Genomic DNA, 19052 nt, shown 5'->3' on the forward strand with positions numbered 1-19052 from the left:
CATCCGAGGGATATTGGCTTTGTTCCATCATTTTGGGACAAGTCTATTTTCACGTGAAAAAAAAAAAGAGATTAGATTTTACAACACAGGATAAGATAAGACTTGATATTACTTTCAAGACATCCTGTCTAAATATAATATACATAATTATTAATATTATTATTATTATTAATATGTAATGATTTATTTATTTAGTGTGTGTATATATTTGGTTAATAATATACATATATACTTTTTTATCAATATATACTATTTTCAAATATTTTCTTAATGTGCTCGATTAGTCTATTTAAGTTGTGTAATTTAATTAATTTTTTATTATTATTGTACTTATAGCATGAGTTTATTTGTAATTGTTGCATACTTAAATTTAAATTGTGATTATATTAGTTTACTTTAAATTTTAATTATTGTATGTCAATAATTGAATGATGTATTTTTATTATTTTTTGTTTTGAACTTAACAAATTATGTTATTTAATAAATATTGTTATTTAAGTCTGTTTTCATATTTTGTTTGCTTTGTCAAAACATTCTAGCCTCGTTTTAATAACAAATGGGATAGAATAATTTTTGATATGGGATAAGATAAAAAACAAAAATTTAATGTCTGTTTAAATTTCAGTTTATATTTATAAAAATATATTTAAAAAATTTAATTATTTGTTGAATTTGACAAAAGCATATCCTAAATATAATTTGAATGTACTCTTAATGTTATTGAAATAAGTTTTTAATCTCATTTATTTTTTGGGAAGGAATAGGAGTGTCTTTAAAACTTTTAAATTATCAATATCAATGTTTAATATCATCATCATCAAATTAAAAAGTAAAGACGGAGTGTAAAATATGAATGGTTCATACACAAGGGATCCGCAACATTTTTTAATTTTAAATCAATTTTAAATTAAAAATAAATATAGATGCACGCGCGCCTTGCCGAAATAACCCCAACCCCAACCCCAACCATTTCGGCATTTCCCTCGCCAGTATCCTCCACGCGGGTGCTGGGCTTCTCTTCTCTACGCTTCGGCGAAGATAGGCTGACCGGCGACTTCAGTGATGTGCTTTAATTGCTGATCACTGCTTCGGCGTTGCAGGTGAACTCCATTGTTTCTCAGTTTCAGTTCTCTGTTCCTTTTTCCCCCGGGAAGTACCAAGCCGTATCAACCCCAATGCCACTGTGTTAGTGTATTTCTCTGGGTTTTAGAATTGTCAAACTATGATCACGCTCTTCCACATCCCCGACTTGGGGGAGGGGAGTACGTAGATGCCGTGCGTCCTGCTTATTACGCGACAATCCAATTTTTGTTCGTGTTGTAATAATTGAACTTTTGGATACTCCATTGGCAATAGTGAATTTTGATGGCATAACTTTCCAATGTATATTTCACATTCGCAACTCTTGGGTAGGCAACATTAACATTTCAGCAGGACCCTGAAAACGAACCTGGGAAATGAGGAGGAAGTAGTTGAGTTGGAGCCTTCTTGTATCTTCTGTCTCACTGTTCTACCCCAGTATGTTTGGTAAAATTTACAAGTATTAGTTATGAAAATAAGGTTCTCTACCTCTTGGTCCTATTTTTGGGAATGAAAGATGCAAAATCCCTGAGACTTGTTTTATACTTTTTGTTTCCAAAATACCTATCCTGCCTTTTGTTTTCCCCCCCAAAATGAATTACCCAGAAGAATGCCTTCAGATAGTGCCCTCTTTCCTAATAGTTCTTGAGAGTAAAAAGACAGGCCCATTGTTCACATCTTTTCTGCTTCTAACCTATTATTGCCATTACTATTCTATCATCAATAATTTATTTTGCACTATTGTCTTCTGTTTCGATCTCAGTGTTGCTATATATGATATGTCAGCTAGTACTTGATGCTTTTTACTACATTTAAATGACAGTAGTGGCTTAATTGTGTATAAGTCTATTGGGAATGCAGAAATGGAAGCATATGGATGGATTTCACATTATTTTGCTCACTTCTGTTTGTTAAGTCAAATTAATCTGGTCTCTACATCTGCAGGAGCTTTGATTTGCAAGATTGTTGCATAACTTGAACTTTGTTGCAAGTGTGTCCATCTGCAACTCCTCTGAAATGGGCATCATCCAGCTAACACGAGTATCTAGAAGATTCAGCCTTCCCAATTTCTTCCTCTCTCCAAATATTTTTCCCGCATCTAGTCCTCACTCTGGTTCTATTACATCAGTTCCTAATTCCCTAGTTACTGTAGGAAGTTCTATTTTTAATTACTTTTTGAAACCCCCCAACCAATTTGGATCTGAAAGAAATCATCCTTCTTTGGGCTACCGCACATTTGTTAGTGATAGCATAATGCAAGCAGAAGCATTTACTGAAGCCAAAGACATGAACCCAAGCAATGTTAAAGGTCTCACAGCTGAAACAATTTGTAAAATCTTATCAAACAGTCCTAGTTCGAGTGTTGAGGAGTCTCTCAGTAATATTTCAGTGGAGATGTCACCAGAACTGGTCGTTGAGGTCTTAAAGAAGTTAAGTAATGCTGGTATTCTTGCACTGTTGTTCTTCCGTTGGGCTGAGATGCAAAAGGGGTTCAAATACAGTACAGAGAGCTACAATGCTTTGATTGAGGCATTGGGTAAGATTAAACAGTTCAAGATGGTATGGAATTTGGTTGATGACATGAAACATAGAAAGTTGTTGACTAAAGACACTTTTGCCTTGGTTGCTCGGAGATATGCAAGAGCTAGAAAGGTCAAAGAAGCAGTGGAGACGTTTGAGAAGATGGAGCTGTTTGGGATGAAGCTGGAAGTTTCAGATTTTAATAGATTGATTGACATTTTGAGCAAGTCAAGGTGTATTGAGAAAGCTCAAGAGTTGTTTGACAAAATGAAGAAAAGAAGGTTCGCACCTGATGTCAAATCCTACACAATATTGCTAGAAGGGTGGGGTCAACAACAAAATCTGCTGAGGGTCAATGAGGTCTATCGGGAGATGAAGGATGAAGGTTTTGAGCCTGATGTTGTTACCTATGGCATTATCATCAGTGCATATTCCAGGGCTAGGAAATATGAGGCAGCTATTGAGTTCTATCATGAGTTGGAAGCCAAAAATTTGAGGCCCACTCCCCATATATTTTGTACTTTGATCAATGGATTGGGTTCTGATAAGAGATTGGATGAGGCTCTTAAATTTTTTGAAAAATTCAAGGCTAGTGGTTTTGCCCCAGAAGCACCGACATATAATGCTGTTGTTGGGGCTTATTGCTGGTCAATGAAGATGTATGAGGCTTACAGGATGGTTGATGAGATGAAAAAATGTGGGGTTGGTCCAAATTCTCGAACATTTGACATAATACTACATCACTTGATAAAGGCTCGAAAAACAAAGGAAGCTTACTTAGTTTTCCAAAGAATGAGTGACTCTGGTTGTGAGCCTACTGTGAGCACTTATGAGATCATAGTGAGGATGTTCTGTAATGAAGAGCGAGTTGATATGGCAATCAGAGTTTGGGATCAGATGAAGGTTAAGGGAATTCTTCCTGGAATGCACATGTTTTCCACCTTAATCAATGCCTTATGCCGTGAAAATAGATTAGACGATGCTTGTAAATACTTCCAAGAGATGTTGGATGTAGGCATTCGACCCCCTGGCCCAATGTTTAGTAACTTGAAACTGGCTCTTCATGATGGAGGCAGGGAGGATACAGTCAAAATGCTGTCCCTAAAGATTGATAAAATTAGGAAAACTCCTATCATTGGGTGAGGCTGGAATATATCACAATGATCCTGCCCAAGGTCATCTCATCCATCTGTATCAGTCAGCGAACTATATTTGGCATAATGATCAACTAAGTAATTTAGCTGACAATCTGAGGATCATTGCCAAGGTTGGTGGCATCTGAGAAGGGCCAAAGAAGAAGCTTTTTCAGAAATTTGATATGCTGCATCTTGCCTTACAGTTGACCCATTTCTTACATTTGACTTTCTTATGAAAATCTCAGCCGGTTTAACTTCCGAGTCACCCTTGAGATGATTTCTCTTCCTTTTTTTCCCGTTGCAACAACCATGGCATCATATATTTTTTTGCTGGAAAATATCAGCTTGTGGGGTTTCTCTTCCATTGACAACAGCTGAACTATGGGCTATTTATCATGGTTTGCATTATGCCTGGAATGAAAATTTCACAAAGGTTCTGATCTGCAGCAATCCTTTGGTAGCTGCACGGCTCATCACCAGGGACTATAGTTCGAAACAACCTTTCTGGGTGCTGATAAATGAAATTAGAAGTTTATTCAACAGAGATTGGCATGTTCAGATTCGACTATGCACCGACTGGTTGCCTAAGTCTGTCTATAGTTCTAATATGACAAAATGTATCATGGTGTCCGACAATCTATTTTCATATGCATGTCTGTTGAATATATCTATATATATATATATAGAATGTTTTACTTTAAAATAAATATAAATTTATTTATTACATGTATTTTTGAAAAAAGCACATTATTTACACATTAAAACACAAAATATCTTATATTTTTAAACATTTAATCTTAACAAAATGCTATATTTTTTAATGGAGGGACTAGGGAGTACCTACACATTGAATAATGATCCAAATTAATTTTAATTAATATTATTCTTGAAAAGATCCTAATAGACGGATAGAGAAAAATTGTTTAATTTATTATTCGTACAATATGTGTATTTATGTACTAAATAAAAAACGATCCGAAGCGTAAAAATTGCGGTCTATCTTAATTTTAGCTTTGATTTCTTTCTTTCTTTCTTTCTCTGTCTTTTTTTTTTGTTTTTGATAAGAAAAGACGAAACCAGGCTAACAATTAGCCAATAGCATTGTGCAGACCAGCACCGTCCTTCAAGATAATATCCCTTAAAGCATCAGGTGCGTCAGCAACAATAGTGAGGCCTGGCATCATGCTAAGGCCATATTTCACCAAGAAACCCGCTGCTATGTTCATCTTTCGGTTCACGTGTCGGAGACGCACATCACAGGACCTTTTAACCATGCATTGAATCTTTCTAATCAGCCCATTATCAGCGTGTTCATCACTCACTTCCGTACTGATGGGTCTCAGCGCCTTAGGAGAATCCAGTTCCAGCTCCATTTGTCGAAATATTTTTTTTGACTTCTACATTGACTCTTTTTTTTTTTGGCCCAAGACTTCTATATTGACTTTGATATGCATATTTTGTTGATCAATATTACAATAAATTGATTTAAGTTCTGAAACATGAAACAATTGTGGCTTCAACAAATAGGGAGAATTTTTTCTTTATATCTGAGATATTTTTTGACCAGTATCTAATTTTTGTTGCAGAGCAGTTTTTTTTTTTTTTTAAATTATTCATTGAGTTTGAGACAACCTAACGGGAGCGTTTTTTTAATACTTTTTATTTTTTTTCCTGTCTAAGAAATAAGGCCAAAATAATCTATTGCTTTTGTATTTGTTAAATTGTCTTGAAAATCAATTATATAGACCTTATTAAATTTTACTGAAATTAAAATACTTTGTTTAAGAAAAAGTTGACATTGAGGAAATATTTTGTTTATCAATTAGTTATTAAAATGTTTAACATTATTTACAAGGAATCATATAATTTCATTCAAAATCAAATTGTCTGGCATGACTCATATCGCATATGTATCATGACTTGCTTATTGTAGTTTGTGAATTTTTTCTATTAAAGTCTCAAGTATTATTCTTATAATGATATCATATTTTTTCCATGTTCTTAAGTTTTAAATAGATATACCTTAAAATTTCAAGCTTCCAACTCATGTTTTAACTATGTGATTCATAATGTGATTATTGGTTTCCAAAAAGACACAAATTAAAGTCCCTACTCATTAACCAACTCCACCATCCTTTGCTTTCTATTTCTTCTGAAGTGTCAATGTTTCCAGAAACTTTGGGATACATTGTCAAATTTGAGAAAAAGATTTTATTATTACATGTTTTACACATTCATATAACCGGTTTTCTTTTGTAGTTAAATTTTTCTTGAGACAATTCTTTTTTGCGAGTGGTCCTTTGTAATGGATATCATCTCTCAACTACAAGAACAAGTTAACTTGATTGCCCATCTTGCTTTTAATACCATTGGGACATTTCAAAGTGACGCTCCTCATAATCGGCTGCCACCAAATTACCCTGAACCACCTGCACATCCTACAGAGGATGCAACAAATTTTGCAGAACAGCCCAAGCTTATGAGTGCTGTGTTGGTAAAGGCTGCAAAGCAGGTATGTAGATATGTAGTCAAAGCAATAAAGAATGAGGCTTGTTTATGATGCCAAGTTTTTGTCATATGCAATGGGAAGGGAAATTTGAGTGTGAAGTACATGAAACACTACAGAACATGACATAACCAGTAGTGTATAGTGTGATCCAAAGCTTTAAGGACATGCAGTGCAATAAACTTAAAAGATCAGATTAGTACATTACTATTGATGGACATAAGTATGGTAACTTAAAATGATATATTGAAATATGTCAAATATATGTTTATGCGTCTAAACATATAGTATTGATTACAAATAATAATAAATAAATAATAATATTTATTATTATTTGTATCAAGATTGCTATTGAGAATGTACAAATAAAAGATAATTTTTCCCCATGACTTCCTAGTGATCCTTCGAGTGTGTCATCTGTCTCTCGTCTAGTTTGATGCATTAGTTGCTGCGCTTCCTGTATCTGAGGGAGGGGAAGAAGAACATCTTAGGAGGATTGCCGAATTACAGGTATGGAGCTCAGTTCATTTATTAATATTCATATATCATTCATGGCTTATAAAGTTAATCTTCTGTGGGAATTTGTCCCTAAAAAACGCATGGGAATATACAGTCGTCCCATAGTGAAACAGAAACAAGACCTGCAGAAACGGAAGCATGAATGTTGCATTCACGTCTTAGAAACGTCTCATGTTAATAGCATTCAAAATCCATTTGTAACTTGTGTAACCTCCGTTTTAATCCTTCTATTTTGTTTTGGCCATGGCAGTATAAATAAGGCACAGTTTCAGTTTAATAGCAGCTAATTTTCAGTGAATAAATGAGAGTGCCTTTTTCCATTCAGTTTCTGTACCACATAATTTCCATGCCTAGTAAGAGTGTGATCTGCTAAATCTAATTCATGTTCTTATGCTGATCTTTAATCTTCACAGGCTGAAAAGGATGTAATACGCCAAGAACCTCAGAAGCAATTGGAAGCTGCAGGTCTGTTTCCCTTCTTCACTTTATTCTTCAGAACTTTGCCTTCTCTGCTATTTAGAACGTCATGAGGCATATTAATTCTAAATGGCATAAGGAGAATTTGCAAAATCCTTCTATAACTTTTTTTTTTGGGCCAGCTATAAGTCAATTAAATGTAAGAGGATTCCTTGGAATATAGTTTTTATATTTTTTCTTTGTAACGAACAGGTTTTTCAAGGAGTCAGTATGAGAAAACCAAACCAATAGAAGATTGTTTCAGGGACCTACAGATGGTGTGGCATTTGTTTCTCATTTGAAGTAGAATGATATTATGAATATATGATCCACTTGTATGAGTTCTTATTGGAATTACAACAACAACAAAATGATAAGTTAGGTTCTTGATCCTTTAAATGCTAGGGTGTCTTCATCTTTTGCGTTGGTGTGACTTAATAGTGAATGTGATCTGCGATTGCCTAACTAACATTCTTGATATGTTGTTGATGTCAGAGAAGGAATTAAATCAGGTGCAGAAGTTATTTAGGCAAGCATCAGATAATTGCTTGAACTTGAAGAAACCAGATTAAAGAAAGTGTGCATTAAATTCTGTGCGATTGGAAGCAGGCTATGGAGATCAGTGCTTTGCATTTGGAGGTTCGAATTCTATCTTTTATCTTGACATGAAACATCAGAGCAGACTTTCTTTCTCTGATGTAACTTGTACATGTTATAAAGATGGTATTTGTAGTAGAAGCTGATTTAGCAGTAACAAGATATGTTGAATATTCCTACATCTTCATATTTCACCCTAAAGAAGAAGGCTTAAAATTATTTCCTTCTTCTTATCTAGTAATCTTCCACATTCTACAATATCTTTTATCATATGAACAAGAATGTCCGGCCCACAATGGAAACATAACCCAGAATGACAACCTTAATCTGTAACTATTTAACATGTGCCAAAGTGAACACACTCGCACACCCCCTACGTTCAGTTGTGCTGGTTTGGGGGTTGATGAGAAAAATGAGATGAAAATTCTGGACTGTCATCATCATGACGTTTTATGCCATTCCCTCTCCCATATATGTTAATATATGAATGTAAGATTTTTTTTTTGTTAGGAAAACTAGTAAAAAATTAGTACCAAACTTCCAACATTGGTGGGAGGTCATAGGTTTGATTCTGCCAGCTTTCAAGTCGCTTGGCTTGCTCTTTGTGCTAAAAATATCGTCATTAAAACCATGAGACATACTAGCCATTAGATTGGCACATTCAGTTGAATCTACATAAAATTAATTGAAACCTCCCAAGTAAGAATATGGAGATGATGTTCGACTGCTTTAATCTCCTCGTACGGCTGGCGTTAAGTCTCTAATCTTGAACCTTACACAGATTAAGGTATTGCAAGGATTTCGTTCATCTAACAACATGTCTTCTGATTCCCTCCGACTTCTAAATAATCCAGTCAAACAGAATATGTCTTAAACATAGACTAAACTTATTTGTTAATTTTGCCACTTGAGACTAACTCAAGTTGTAAGGATAGAAATGGAATGGAGTACTGTAACATCTCAATTTAAATTTTAATAGTTAATTTTGATTAATAGAAATTTTAAAAAATATTTAGAGGTAAACAAATTAGTAAAAAATGATTATTAAATTTAATTTAGGATATAATTCTAAATTAAAATAAAAAAATTAAAAAATTATTAATTAATTAAAAAAATAAATAAATATTATTAAATTGTTATTATTATTATAAAAAGAAAGAAAGAGAAAAGGTATGAGAAAGAGGAAGGAAAGAAAGAAGAAAACGCAATCGGTGGCTTTCGGCGCATGATTACGTATAAAATAATAAAAAAAAGGAGAAGAAGAGAGAGGAAAGAAGAAATAATTAAAAAAAATATGGGACCTATTAAATTTTTATAAAAACTCACTTGTTTCCTTCGTTTCTTCACTTCTTTCCTTCGTGTGCGAGCTGAGGTAGAGTGAGCGTGAGTCGCCGGTGCGGGAGATCTGAGTTTTTAAGGTAAGAGTTTTTAATAGGATATTTAGGGTGTAGTTTTAAGTTTTTCAAGACTAAGTAAGTGTTCTAAAAATTTTTCTTAGTCATCCTTCCTTTTTGGTTTCTGATTTTGTGGTGGTAGAAAATTTAGGATCTGGAAGAGGAATGAATTTATATTGAATAAATATGGTTTATGAGGTTGTTAGTAGTATAATAAATGTTCTAGAGTATAAATTTATTGATGATCTTTGAATTTATGACTTATGGATCAAATTCTAAACTAGATCTGAAAATATATGTTGATTTATTGAGGTTTAGATGATTATTTGGGATGAGAAATGAATTATTATGGCTATAGGATTATGATTCTAAGCTAGAGATTCAATTTTTAATTTTGGGTATTTTAGGTGCGAATTTATGAAATAAAAAGAAAATTTTAATAATAGAAATTAGTTTAGAAGTTGATTTTTAGATTATTAATGTTTATTGATGACTAAAAGAGGAGTTAAAAATTTTACTTAATAGTATTAACTCTAGATTTGTATTAAGATTGAGATTAGGAATTATATTACATTTTTAATTCTATTATTAGAATTATTTTATTAGTTTCAAAAATTAAAACTAATATTTATAAATAATGTTATTTGTAGATTGTATTATTAGTGAAAATTGTGGTGGGAGAGAAATTGTAAGGAATAATTTATTGAAAAAGCCACGAGGTAACCATGCTTTTAATTTATGATTAGTATTACTTCATATTAATTGGGTGATTATTAAGAAATTATGATTTTTTTAATATTGTATATTGTGCAATATTATTATGAATTTGTTTGATTATTGTGGGAGGTGTTGGGAGACTTGCTATTGTTATTGTATATTATATGCCATGTGGTACGCCCCTATTGGAGCTTAATAGGTGACTTGTAAGGGCTCGGGCTAATCTACCTTTGGCCGGGTAATTTAGCACCGAGTGAGAGCTACGGCTCGAGGTTAATGGAGGGATATAAGGATGGTTGTTTGTGTGTATTATAATATTTCTTATATTTTGTTGAAATTATATTATTTTTAGGTCCCACTTAGTAAGCACACACTTAACTGTTTGTATACACTATCATAAATTGACTTTGGTTATTGGGACTTTTGAGTCTCATTATGTGATTAACAATTTTAGGAGAAGAGCCACGAGTGACACGTGGAGGAGTCCAAAGGCTTAGTGGCATAGATCCACTATCTCTTTTGGGTATTTAATTTATGATTTATAATGTGTTATATTGCCAATATTAGGGCTTTTTGTTTATTGACAATTATATGAATATATAAATGTAATCATGCCTTTCAAACTATTTCTATTTTTGGTATACTTTGGATGACTGTAATTTTAATATTTGATTTACTTTGGATTGGTTAAAATGGCATGATTATGAGGCCAAATAACTGGCTTGTGTTGAAAATTGACTAAATTGTTTATTTTACTTGTTGGGAGTATAAAGATGGACAAATGTGATTTAGTTTACTTGTTGGGAGTATAAGGATGGACAAATGTGATTTAGCCTAATGGCATGTGGGAGGTAAAAATTTATCTGAAATGTTATATTGTGTGAGTTGAAGCCAATTATAAAATATTTTATATTAAAATTATTGATATAAAAAATGTATTGGATGGTTGTAATCTAACTATGATTGAGTTAAATTATTTAAAAAAAAATTTTAGTGTGTTACAAGTATAAGTGCAAGTCAAGGATTCAAATCTTTTCAATCTAATTAAAAAAAAATTCTTCTTGTTTCTTGACAACTTGGATTCGATTATTTTAAAGACAAATTTAACATTAAAAAGAATTAAATTAATGCAGTTGGCTGATGTGAAAGAACGCATGATGAAATTATTCAGTTGCCAAGGGTTGTTATTAATCATTATGCTGCGGAAGTCAGAGGTTCCCAACGGTAGTTACAAATTAAAGAAAGCTAGCCTACAATCACTAGTAATAAACAATAATGCATTTAAATTTGGTGACAACAGGATAACACGTCAAAAATGTAGTATATGTACATAATTAATATGTCACGTTTTCACATTTCAATTATTAATTGGGTATTAAAGGCCACCAGCAGTAAAATATGAACAAAATGGAAAATTCCAAGATATGGGTAGACGAAGATTTTTGTGCCATAAAAGAACTTTGAAACAATACTTGTGCGTACCGTGTACCCCAAACTAATGAAGTGGGTGTTTCCCACAAAGAAGTATTGTGCTTGAGAAGGAAGATCTCATTTTCATAATTCATAAATGGGGTTTCTTGACCTTCTCCCTCAATGCTTTACCTGTTCCCCTCCAACGCACAAACGCTTGCCCCTGCAGGTTTTCATCTTTCCTTTTCTTCATGCCTCTAACTTCAATATATATGTTTGTGTTTATGTGTGTATCTGCGCATATAGTTATGAATTAAAGGTCATTTTTACTCCTTAACTTTATCCTAAAAATCATTGGATATCTTAAACTCAACTTTAAGTCAATTTTATCCCTTAACATTGAAGATTTCCTTCCTTATCACCTTGATATTAAAAATGCCTAACGTTCATTTATCATCTGTGGGTTTCACTATTTTTAATATATTTTTAATTTTTTTATTAGGTTAAGGGTCATTTTTGTTCTTTATCTTTTACTCAAAGAATTAAAGAGTACCCTCAATTCAAATATTTTATAATAAAAATATTTAACAAAAATGTAATGTAGGCTTACTAACGATGAAGAGACAATGAAAAAATGATAAGGTGATGAGGAAAAGAATCTTTAATATTGAGGGATAGAGTTGTCTCATAATTGAGTTTAGGGTGCCAGTAACCCTTCAGATAAAGTTGAGAGAAAAAAATGACTCTTAACTCTGTATTGGTTGTTACCCAAGCCAAGATAGTCATGAACCCATATTTGTAACTAATTAAAATCATTTCTGGTTGTGTTGATGATTGGGATATAGACAGTAAGTCTGAGGGTGAAAATGGACTGCGAAGGTTGCGTCAAGAAAGTTAGGAATGCCGTCGAAGGCTTGGGAGGTTCAATTCATTAAACCTGTCTTCATCCTCTTTCTTCTTCCATTTATGGATTTGTTTGGTAACGAGTTTTTTTCCCCCGATACTTTACACTATCAAGATTTTATCAAATTTTTGGGTTATTATTCTCCCCCCTAAAAAAGAAAAAGAAAAAGATTTTTGAGTTAGTTTTGATTATTAAAACATTTAGGAATTAGATACGAGTCTGACTTTTTTAAGTCAGTAATAGCATACATATTCACATATGCATGTACACTTCTTTCATCAAAAACTGTTATAATTTTTTTTGTCTCAAATTTCACATGCTAATTAATTTCATTATGTGATGAGAGAGTGGTTTGACTTGAAAGCTGTGTATTATGTTAAATAAGTCATTGTGTTAAACTCCTACTTTAGCGCTTGGATTAAGGCAACATATCAATTCCTAAATAGGAGAAGATAAACACAATTTTAATGAAAGAGAATCAAAATATGAACACAAATAAAAAAAAAAATATAAAGAAGAAAGATATATATCATATACACAACTTTCAATGCAAGCTAATTAAGTCATACTACTTAATGAACAAAGACGCGTCATGTAGCCAGCTTCTGATCTTATTATATCTTATTTTCTTTTATTTCATTCTTATTTTATGCAAGGGAATCAAGAGTTTAATTTGCTTATGCACTGGAAGCCATACTGACCTTTGATATTGTGGTTTTTTAATGCAATGTGTTTAAAATGAAACAAAAATTGTGAAAATGAAGGGGTGGAGTCAGTGGATATAAACCAGAAGGAACAGAGGGTGACAGTGAGAGGGCACGTGGATCGTAAAGAAGTAATAAAGGAAGTGAAGAGCAGAGGGAAGAGCGCAGAGGCTTGGCCTTTTGTGGATCATGAGTTAGTCCCTTTCCCATATCAAGTTGGAGCTTATGACATCAAAGCTCCTAATGGTTTTGTGAGGAATGTGCCTCAAGCACTTGGAGATCCCAAGTCCCCTGAGATGAAGCTCATGGTGCTCTTTAATGATGATAACCCTAATGCTTGTTCAATCATGTGAAATTACAAATGTTTAATTTTTGATGTATTGTATTGTATGTATTATAATATGAGCCATATTGATAGAATGACTACTTTAAATTATAAAGATAATACATCACAAAAATATATTAATGATAAAACAAAACTTGCTATTCCAGATTTGCAGCACCTGGCTATTTTCTGTGTTTTTTTTAATTTATAGAATGATGATTGGCTTATGTATTCTTAGATACTTTTTTCTTAATTAATTTGTTTATTTACAATTTGTGCTTGTACTATGCAATTCAACATTCAACTTTAGTTTTCATACAATGCATGACATCATCTGTCTCTCTTGATCTAATCTGTCATTTCTAGGGAGGTGGAAAAAAAAATTCCCTGCTTCTAGCTTCTATTTAACACAAGGAGGAGAAGAAATGTAACCTACATACATGATTATAAAAGAAATTTTACATCTTAATGATGTCTAACTTGGAGGGCAATGAGTTTATGGAGCTAGCTAGCATGATCAAATTGTCCTTGACTCATGCAAATTCAGTTAGAAATGCTGCAAATAAAATGAAGATGTTCACTCCAAAAATAGGTTTTGCCTCCTTTTGGCTAGGTCAAATTAGACGTTGAAGGCTCTTGTAAATGAGTTTTCCAACATTATCACAGCAGCTAGATAAGGGACTTTTCAGAAAAGCCAGGATACCTGCCTAACATTACTACTGAGGTTTTAGTTGCATTGGAAAGTTTACGATTATGCCGGGATAAGAGATGCAATGAAGTTAATGTTTATAGTGACTCAAACAGGCTCTCATTGTTATTTTAATGTATTATTCTTGCAATCATCCTTCAGCTAATGCTATTAAAAAGATAAAAGTATTGATCAAACTTTGTTATTTTTTACCATGCTTCTAGACACTAATGAATACATAAGTTGGCTTTCTTATCACGGCCTTGTTACCCCCCTTAAAAAAAAAGTAATCTTTATTATTGATAGACGTTACTCATCCAATCATTGATTGGAAATATCTTAATTTATATGACATGACAACAAAATACTGATTGTGGTAAAATTTTGATGACACTGTTTGATCAAGAGTGTGTTGAAGGTGGGGAACAAAAGATATTTTTATTTCATTTATGTGTTCTTAGCTAATCTATATCTCTACAAAATCACTCCTAGCCAATCCGATGGATCGTGATATCTCCAGGCACATGCTTCTATTCATTGGCACTATGAAGGGTGCTGGCCTGAGCTCTAATAGTGTGTCCCTGTTACTATTTATTGGTCAAAGAAATCTGTGTTCCCTTTCCTTTTTAGTACTTTAACGATTTAAATTTTGAACTTCAAATTGAAATTTGAATAAGCTTTGTTTTTATAATGATCCAAAAATTTAAATTAAATAATTTTTCTTTCCTAGCAATATTTTAGTTAATTATCTTAGTTTATAATATAAAAAGCGTATTGGCTTAGTGAGATTTATACTGATCACTCATGTGGAGGTCTAAAGTTTGAATCTTACTTAAATTAAATGATAGTTTTTTTTCTTTATATAAAAAATTACTAAAGTGCCCCTTTATTGTGAAGGATTATTTAGCTTAACCTCATATAATTAAGGATTATGGAATGTAAATTTATCTTAAATTCTGTGCTAGTCATACCCTTAATATCGAAGTGTAACAGTTTTAAACATGACTGTTCCTCTGATTTTCACTGCCTGTTCCTTTCCCTTTGGGTGAATATTACTAAATCTCTATCGGTGGATGCCACTAATGTAAGGGAATTAAAGTGAGACCAAGTGGTTGATCTTTGGGAAGTTGAACTCTGAATAGCATTGCTGAGAGGAACATTTAATTGTGTCTTAAACATGACTCTTGGGGCATTTGCTTGTTAAGTTTTCTTTATTTGGATGGAAATGCCAATGATTGATGTTGGATATCCAATAAGGTTTCAATATCTTGGCATGGTTCTTGTGGATGAACAGTTTATTCTTCTGTTTCTCTGATTTTTTTTTTGCAAACTTTTTTAGACATTGGGAAATGTTGGAATCCATATATTAGTCAAAAGTAATATTTGAAATAGGGGACGAGCTAAGAGGACAAGTGTGATTAATGTTTTGACTAGGTTGATAGAAGATGACAAGTGTTACTGCATAATAAATACTTCTTCTAACTCTATATATAACATATTTTTAATCAAATTATATAAATAAATAAAAGTTGGTTGCCTATTTAAAAAGACAATAATATTTCAATTTTTTTTAATTATTGTAAATAAAAATAATTTTTTTAAAGTAAATTTATGATTGCTTTTTTTTCCTAATGTAATAAAAATATAATAGTTTATTTATCATAAAATATGTTAATAACCTCTTACGTTGAGGAATAAAAATTGAATGGTTGAGAGCTCAATCAAATCCACCACCTATATTATACGCAGCATGATATTCAACTTCCGTTTTTTCTCACTGAGATTGAGATCCGCAGTTGAGTAGTTGATCCCAACTATGATTTGGATATTCCCAAGTAAGAAGCAAGGGATTTTTATGTATGGGCAATCACCAAGCAGGTACGAAAATTTCAAGTGTAGTACCTTTCAACAATTAATGGCCTATTTGGCTTTTGTTTTCATTTTTTATTTTTAAAAAGTATTTTGTAATATATTTTTTAATTTTTTTCAAAACAAAATAAAAAATTCATCTGCTTATGTTAATTTAAAAATTAATTTTATATTTTTTTTATTATTTCATTACTCAGCAATTTGAAAAACTTAGAGATATTATCACCTCCTATCAAGATTAATTCAAATTATAATTAAAAATTAGTTAATAGTGATGATCATTGGTGATTAATTGTGATAGCTTATGATAATAATTAGTTAAGTTGACTTTAGTTTTCAATAAATCAAGTATAATATACTTTGAAAATAGGGGAAATAGAACGAAAAATAGCTTTAATATGTTTCCATTAATTTTGAAAATAATTAAATTAAAAACACTTCTCCAAACAAGAAGATTTAAAAACATATTTACATAATTGTTTTTAATTTAATTATTTTCAAAAATGTTTTCATTTTTATTTTTAAAAATAAAAAATAGAAATAATTTCAAATTGTTTTTATTTTCAAAATGCACTACATTTGATAATCAAAAATTATAATTATGTGATATATTTTTATTATAAATTATCACAATTAACTGCTTATAACCATCATTATTAATCTATTTTTTAATTCTATTTTTTTTAAAATTAACATAACCAAACAAATTTTTATTTTGTTTTGTTTTGAAATACAATTTTAAAAACTATATTGCAAAACAATTTTTAAAAATAAAAATGGGAATAGAAATCAAAGAAGTCTAAACTTTCCTATTTTTCACTACCCATCGTATATTGGATGGAAGTTTTCTTATTGTATTTTGCTTCTTTTTCCTTCAATAGATTTTCTTCTCCTCTTTGCTTCCTAAAATCAGATTTGCACTCTTTTTCATTTTCAACCATGATAATATCAATAGTTCAAATAAGATTACTTACTTTAATTAGTTATTTTTATTATTCTAAAATTCAGGGCCTAAATTCAAAGGCATATCACATGTAATGATTCATGTATAAAGTACATTTTTTAAATCTTGGAATCTTGAAGTTCCTAAATCTCACCAAGCTTGATTATGAAATGTTTTCAAGAAATAATTTCGGACTCAATCGGCCATTAGTCCCTAAGAAATATTCTTCTAGCTATTTATTAATAAAAATCAAGCAATCTTATTATTTGTTCAAATCAATTCTTTTATATTCCCATTAGTTCTATTTATAAGTTACTTCGGATATGTTTTACTATAACTAAAAAAATTTTAAATCTCACTAATTTTATTTTAAAATTTGATAAGTTTCCACCACTACCTCTAAAAAGGACAAAAAGAATTATTTTTAATGATTTTTTTGTAGCCCTTAATAAGGGTATAATTAAATAGGACCAAAATTAATACTATCTCTCTCTGTCCTGTAAATAGTATTAATGATGTGTGTATATATATATATATGTTTAATTATGAAATACAACCAATTTTCTAAAACTCATTTATTAGGAAAACACAGTACTAAAAACTTTTGAAAGGGAACAACACTACTAGCTTCATTATAACCACTCACCCAACTTTTCACCCTTTTTTTTATTACACTTTCATAAAAAAAAAAAATGAAAAACAAGAGGCAACACTAAACATTATCACAACTGCCACTGAAAGAAAGAGACAAACATAACCAAACAAAAAAGTTATGTTTTCTTGAGGCAGATCCAATCTTGCTCTCTTGATCACCATCCACAACATGACGTGAATTTCTATAAATTTCTCGGACCATCTACATATTCAAGCAAACTCATCAAGATTCTTAAATTCTTATTACAAAACATGCTTGTCTAAATCAAATATATTGTACACATTAGAATTACTAGCAAAAGTTGACTAATTTATTACAATATATCATCTGCTTAACTCACTATATCACTAGTGAGTAATATTAATATTGTAGGTTCACAGAGAAATCAATGCATATTTAAAGAAAGTTTAGAAAGGAAAAAAAAATTAGTTTACTTTAAACAAAATTTGTTGAAATGCACAGCAACAATCCATCAAATGAATCTTTACAGTAAGAATATTGGAGTTAAAATGAAAATGCTCACCTCTTAGTCTTGGAATCCTCTGTTTATCTTTGCCTTCAAGACATTAAAGTGAACATAAATCCAGTCATTCATGCCTTCAAAAAAGCAAAAAAAGGAATGTCTCCAAGAATTTTTGAGAACTAAGGTTCCACAAACTCCCCAAAATCCAACAATGAATCCAAAAGCCATGCTCACATAAAACCCCAAGTTGACGAGCTTATCATTTCCGTCACTTGCATCAATATTATTGGATGGACTTGGATTTGGACATACTTTTGTCAATGGCAAGCCATAGAGGCCCCCATTTCCTGTATAACTAGAAGCATTGAAGGATTGAAGTTGGGTACCAATTGGAATTTTCCTCAATAAGTTGTTGAAGGACAAGTTCAAGACACTGAGAAAACTCAAGGATGATAAGCTGGCTGGAATTTCACCAGAAAGAGAATTTCTTCACAAATCAAGTGATTCTAATCTTTTCATTTGACCCATGTTATTAGGAATGGATCTTATCAAGTTATTGATAGATAGGTTTAAGGAAGCCAATGCCACAAGTGTAGTTATGCTACTTGGGATTTCTCCTGTTAAGTGATTGCAAGAGAGATCAATGATTTTCATGAGTCCAAGAATCTTACTGTACTCAACAAGTTCTCCTTTCCATGACAATGTCGCTGTGTCCATGATTAATAATTCACCATAGTTTCCATAAACAAAATAAGAAATTGCTTGTCTCATAGATGTCATATTTGACATGGCACTTAAATTACCAAAGTAATGAGGTATTCTTCCAGTTATATTATTTTGTGAGAGATCTAAGATTTGAAGAAGTGGCAAATTACAAAAGTTTGTTGGAATGTTTCCTTCAAACTTATTTGCTTGCAAACGTAAGCCGATCAAATTGATCAAGTGTTGCCCAATCCATGATGGCAATTTCCCATTCAAATTATTTTGCCAAAATCAAGGAACAATAACTCAGAAGAATTCATCAAAGATGGTAAATTTCCAGAGAGGCTATTGTTATTCAAATGGACACTTTCAAGGTCGTTCAAAGTACTAATCGATTTCGGTATTGCCCCAGAGAAATGATTGTTTTCCATTCTTAAAACCCTTAATGAAGGAAGTTGCCCCC

At 31.8% G+C, this 19052-nt stretch overlaps 4 protein-coding genes across 5 annotated transcripts; 3 read left to right on the top strand and 1 right to left on the bottom strand.

The window, feature by feature from the left end:
* The first annotated feature begins 961 nt into the window (after nt 1–961).
* LOC129321696 (pentatricopeptide repeat-containing protein At1g71060, mitochondrial-like) lies at nt 962–4402 on the top strand. Its single transcript, XM_054967572.1, has 2 exons — nt 962–1100; nt 2026–4402. Exon 2 carries the CDS (start codon nt 2098–2100, stop codon nt 3742–3744), a length of 1647 nt encoding a protein of 548 aa, XP_054823547.1. The 5' UTR covers nt 962–1100; nt 2026–2097; the 3' UTR covers nt 3745–4402.
* A 1640-nt stretch (nt 4403–6042) lies between these two features.
* On the top strand, nt 6043–7790 carry LOC129321716 (mediator of RNA polymerase II transcription subunit 21-like). The gene is made up of 4 exons (XM_054967604.1): nt 6043–6249; nt 6676–6753; nt 7176–7227; nt 7714–7790. The coding sequence occupies exons 1-4, from the start codon at nt 6043–6045 to the stop codon at nt 7788–7790; spliced, it is 414 nt and encodes a 137-aa protein (XP_054823579.1).
* Nucleotides 7791–11424: 3634 nt separating this feature from the next.
* On the top strand, nt 11425–13438 carry LOC129321463 (heavy metal-associated isoprenylated plant protein 22-like). Of its 2 annotated transcripts, none has more exons than XM_054967229.1 (3): nt 11425–11565; nt 12182–12257; nt 13005–13438. In XM_054967229.1, exons 1-3 carry the CDS (start codon nt 11494–11496, stop codon nt 13295–13297), a joined length of 441 nt encoding a protein of 146 aa, XP_054823204.1. In that variant the 5' UTR covers nt 11425–11493; the 3' UTR covers nt 13298–13438. The 2 variants fall into 2 exon arrangements, with proteins under 2 accessions (XP_054823204.1, XP_054823205.1); XM_054967230.1 differs by having other exon boundaries at nt 11498–11565; nt 12182–12315.
* Nucleotides 13439–17950: 4512 nt separating this feature from the next.
* On the bottom strand, nt 17951–18604 carry LOC129322596 (receptor-like protein EIX2). Its single transcript, XM_054968892.1, has 2 exons — nt 18493–18604; nt 17951–18348 (listed from the first exon to the last, which is right to left on the bottom strand). The coding sequence occupies exons 1-2, from the start codon at nt 18602–18604 to the stop codon at nt 17951–17953; spliced, it is 510 nt and encodes a 169-aa protein (XP_054824867.1).
* Between the last annotated feature and the right edge of the window lie 448 nt (nt 18605–19052).

This window comes from Prosopis cineraria, unplaced genomic scaffold (genome assembly GCF_029017545.1).
Source record: "Prosopis cineraria cultivar Desert tree isolate PC_DT_omini unplaced genomic scaffold, ASM2901754v1 PC10, whole genome shotgun sequence".
Lineage (NCBI taxonomy): Eukaryota > Viridiplantae > Streptophyta > Magnoliopsida > Fabales > Fabaceae > Prosopis > Prosopis cineraria.

What these genes read in the sequence shown, in the direction of transcription:
- LOC129321696 (XM_054967572.1), top strand. Translation starts at nt 2,098, where the DNA reads ATGGGCATCATCCAGCTAACACGAGTATCTAGAAGATTCAGCCTTCCC.
- LOC129321716 (XM_054967604.1), top strand. Translation starts at nt 6,043, where the DNA reads ATGGATATCATCTCTCAACTACAAGAACAAGTTAACTTGATTGCCCAT. An exon ending in GGAGGATTGCCGAATTACAG is followed by an intron (nt 6,754 to 7,175) that starts GTATGGAGCTCA and finishes TAATCTTCACAG; the next exon opens with GCTGAAAAGGATGTAATACG. An exon ending in GAAGCAATTGGAAGCTGCAG is followed by an intron (nt 7,228 to 7,713) that starts GTCTGTTTCCCT and finishes TGTTGATGTCAG; the next exon opens with AGAAGGAATTAAATCAGGTG.
- LOC129322596 (XM_054968892.1), bottom strand. Translation starts at nt 18,604, where the DNA reads ATGGACACAGCGACATTGTCATGGAAAGGAGAACTTGTTGAGTACAGT. An exon ending in CTTAACAGGAGAAATCCCAA is followed by an intron (nt 18,349 to 18,492) that starts GTAGCATAACTA and finishes GTGAAATTCCAG; the next exon opens with CCAGCTTATCATCCTTGAGT.
- LOC129321463 (XM_054967229.1), top strand. Translation starts at nt 11,494, where the DNA reads ATGGGGTTTCTTGACCTTCTCCCTCAATGCTTTACCTGTTCCCCTCCA. An exon ending in ACAAACGCTTGCCCCTGCAG is followed by an intron (nt 11,566 to 12,181) that starts GTTTTCATCTTT and finishes ATTGGGATATAG; the next exon opens with ACAGTAAGTCTGAGGGTGAA. An exon ending in TGCCGTCGAAGGCTTGGGAG is followed by an intron (nt 12,258 to 13,004) that starts GTTCAATTCATT and finishes GTGAAAATGAAG; the next exon opens with GGGTGGAGTCAGTGGATATA.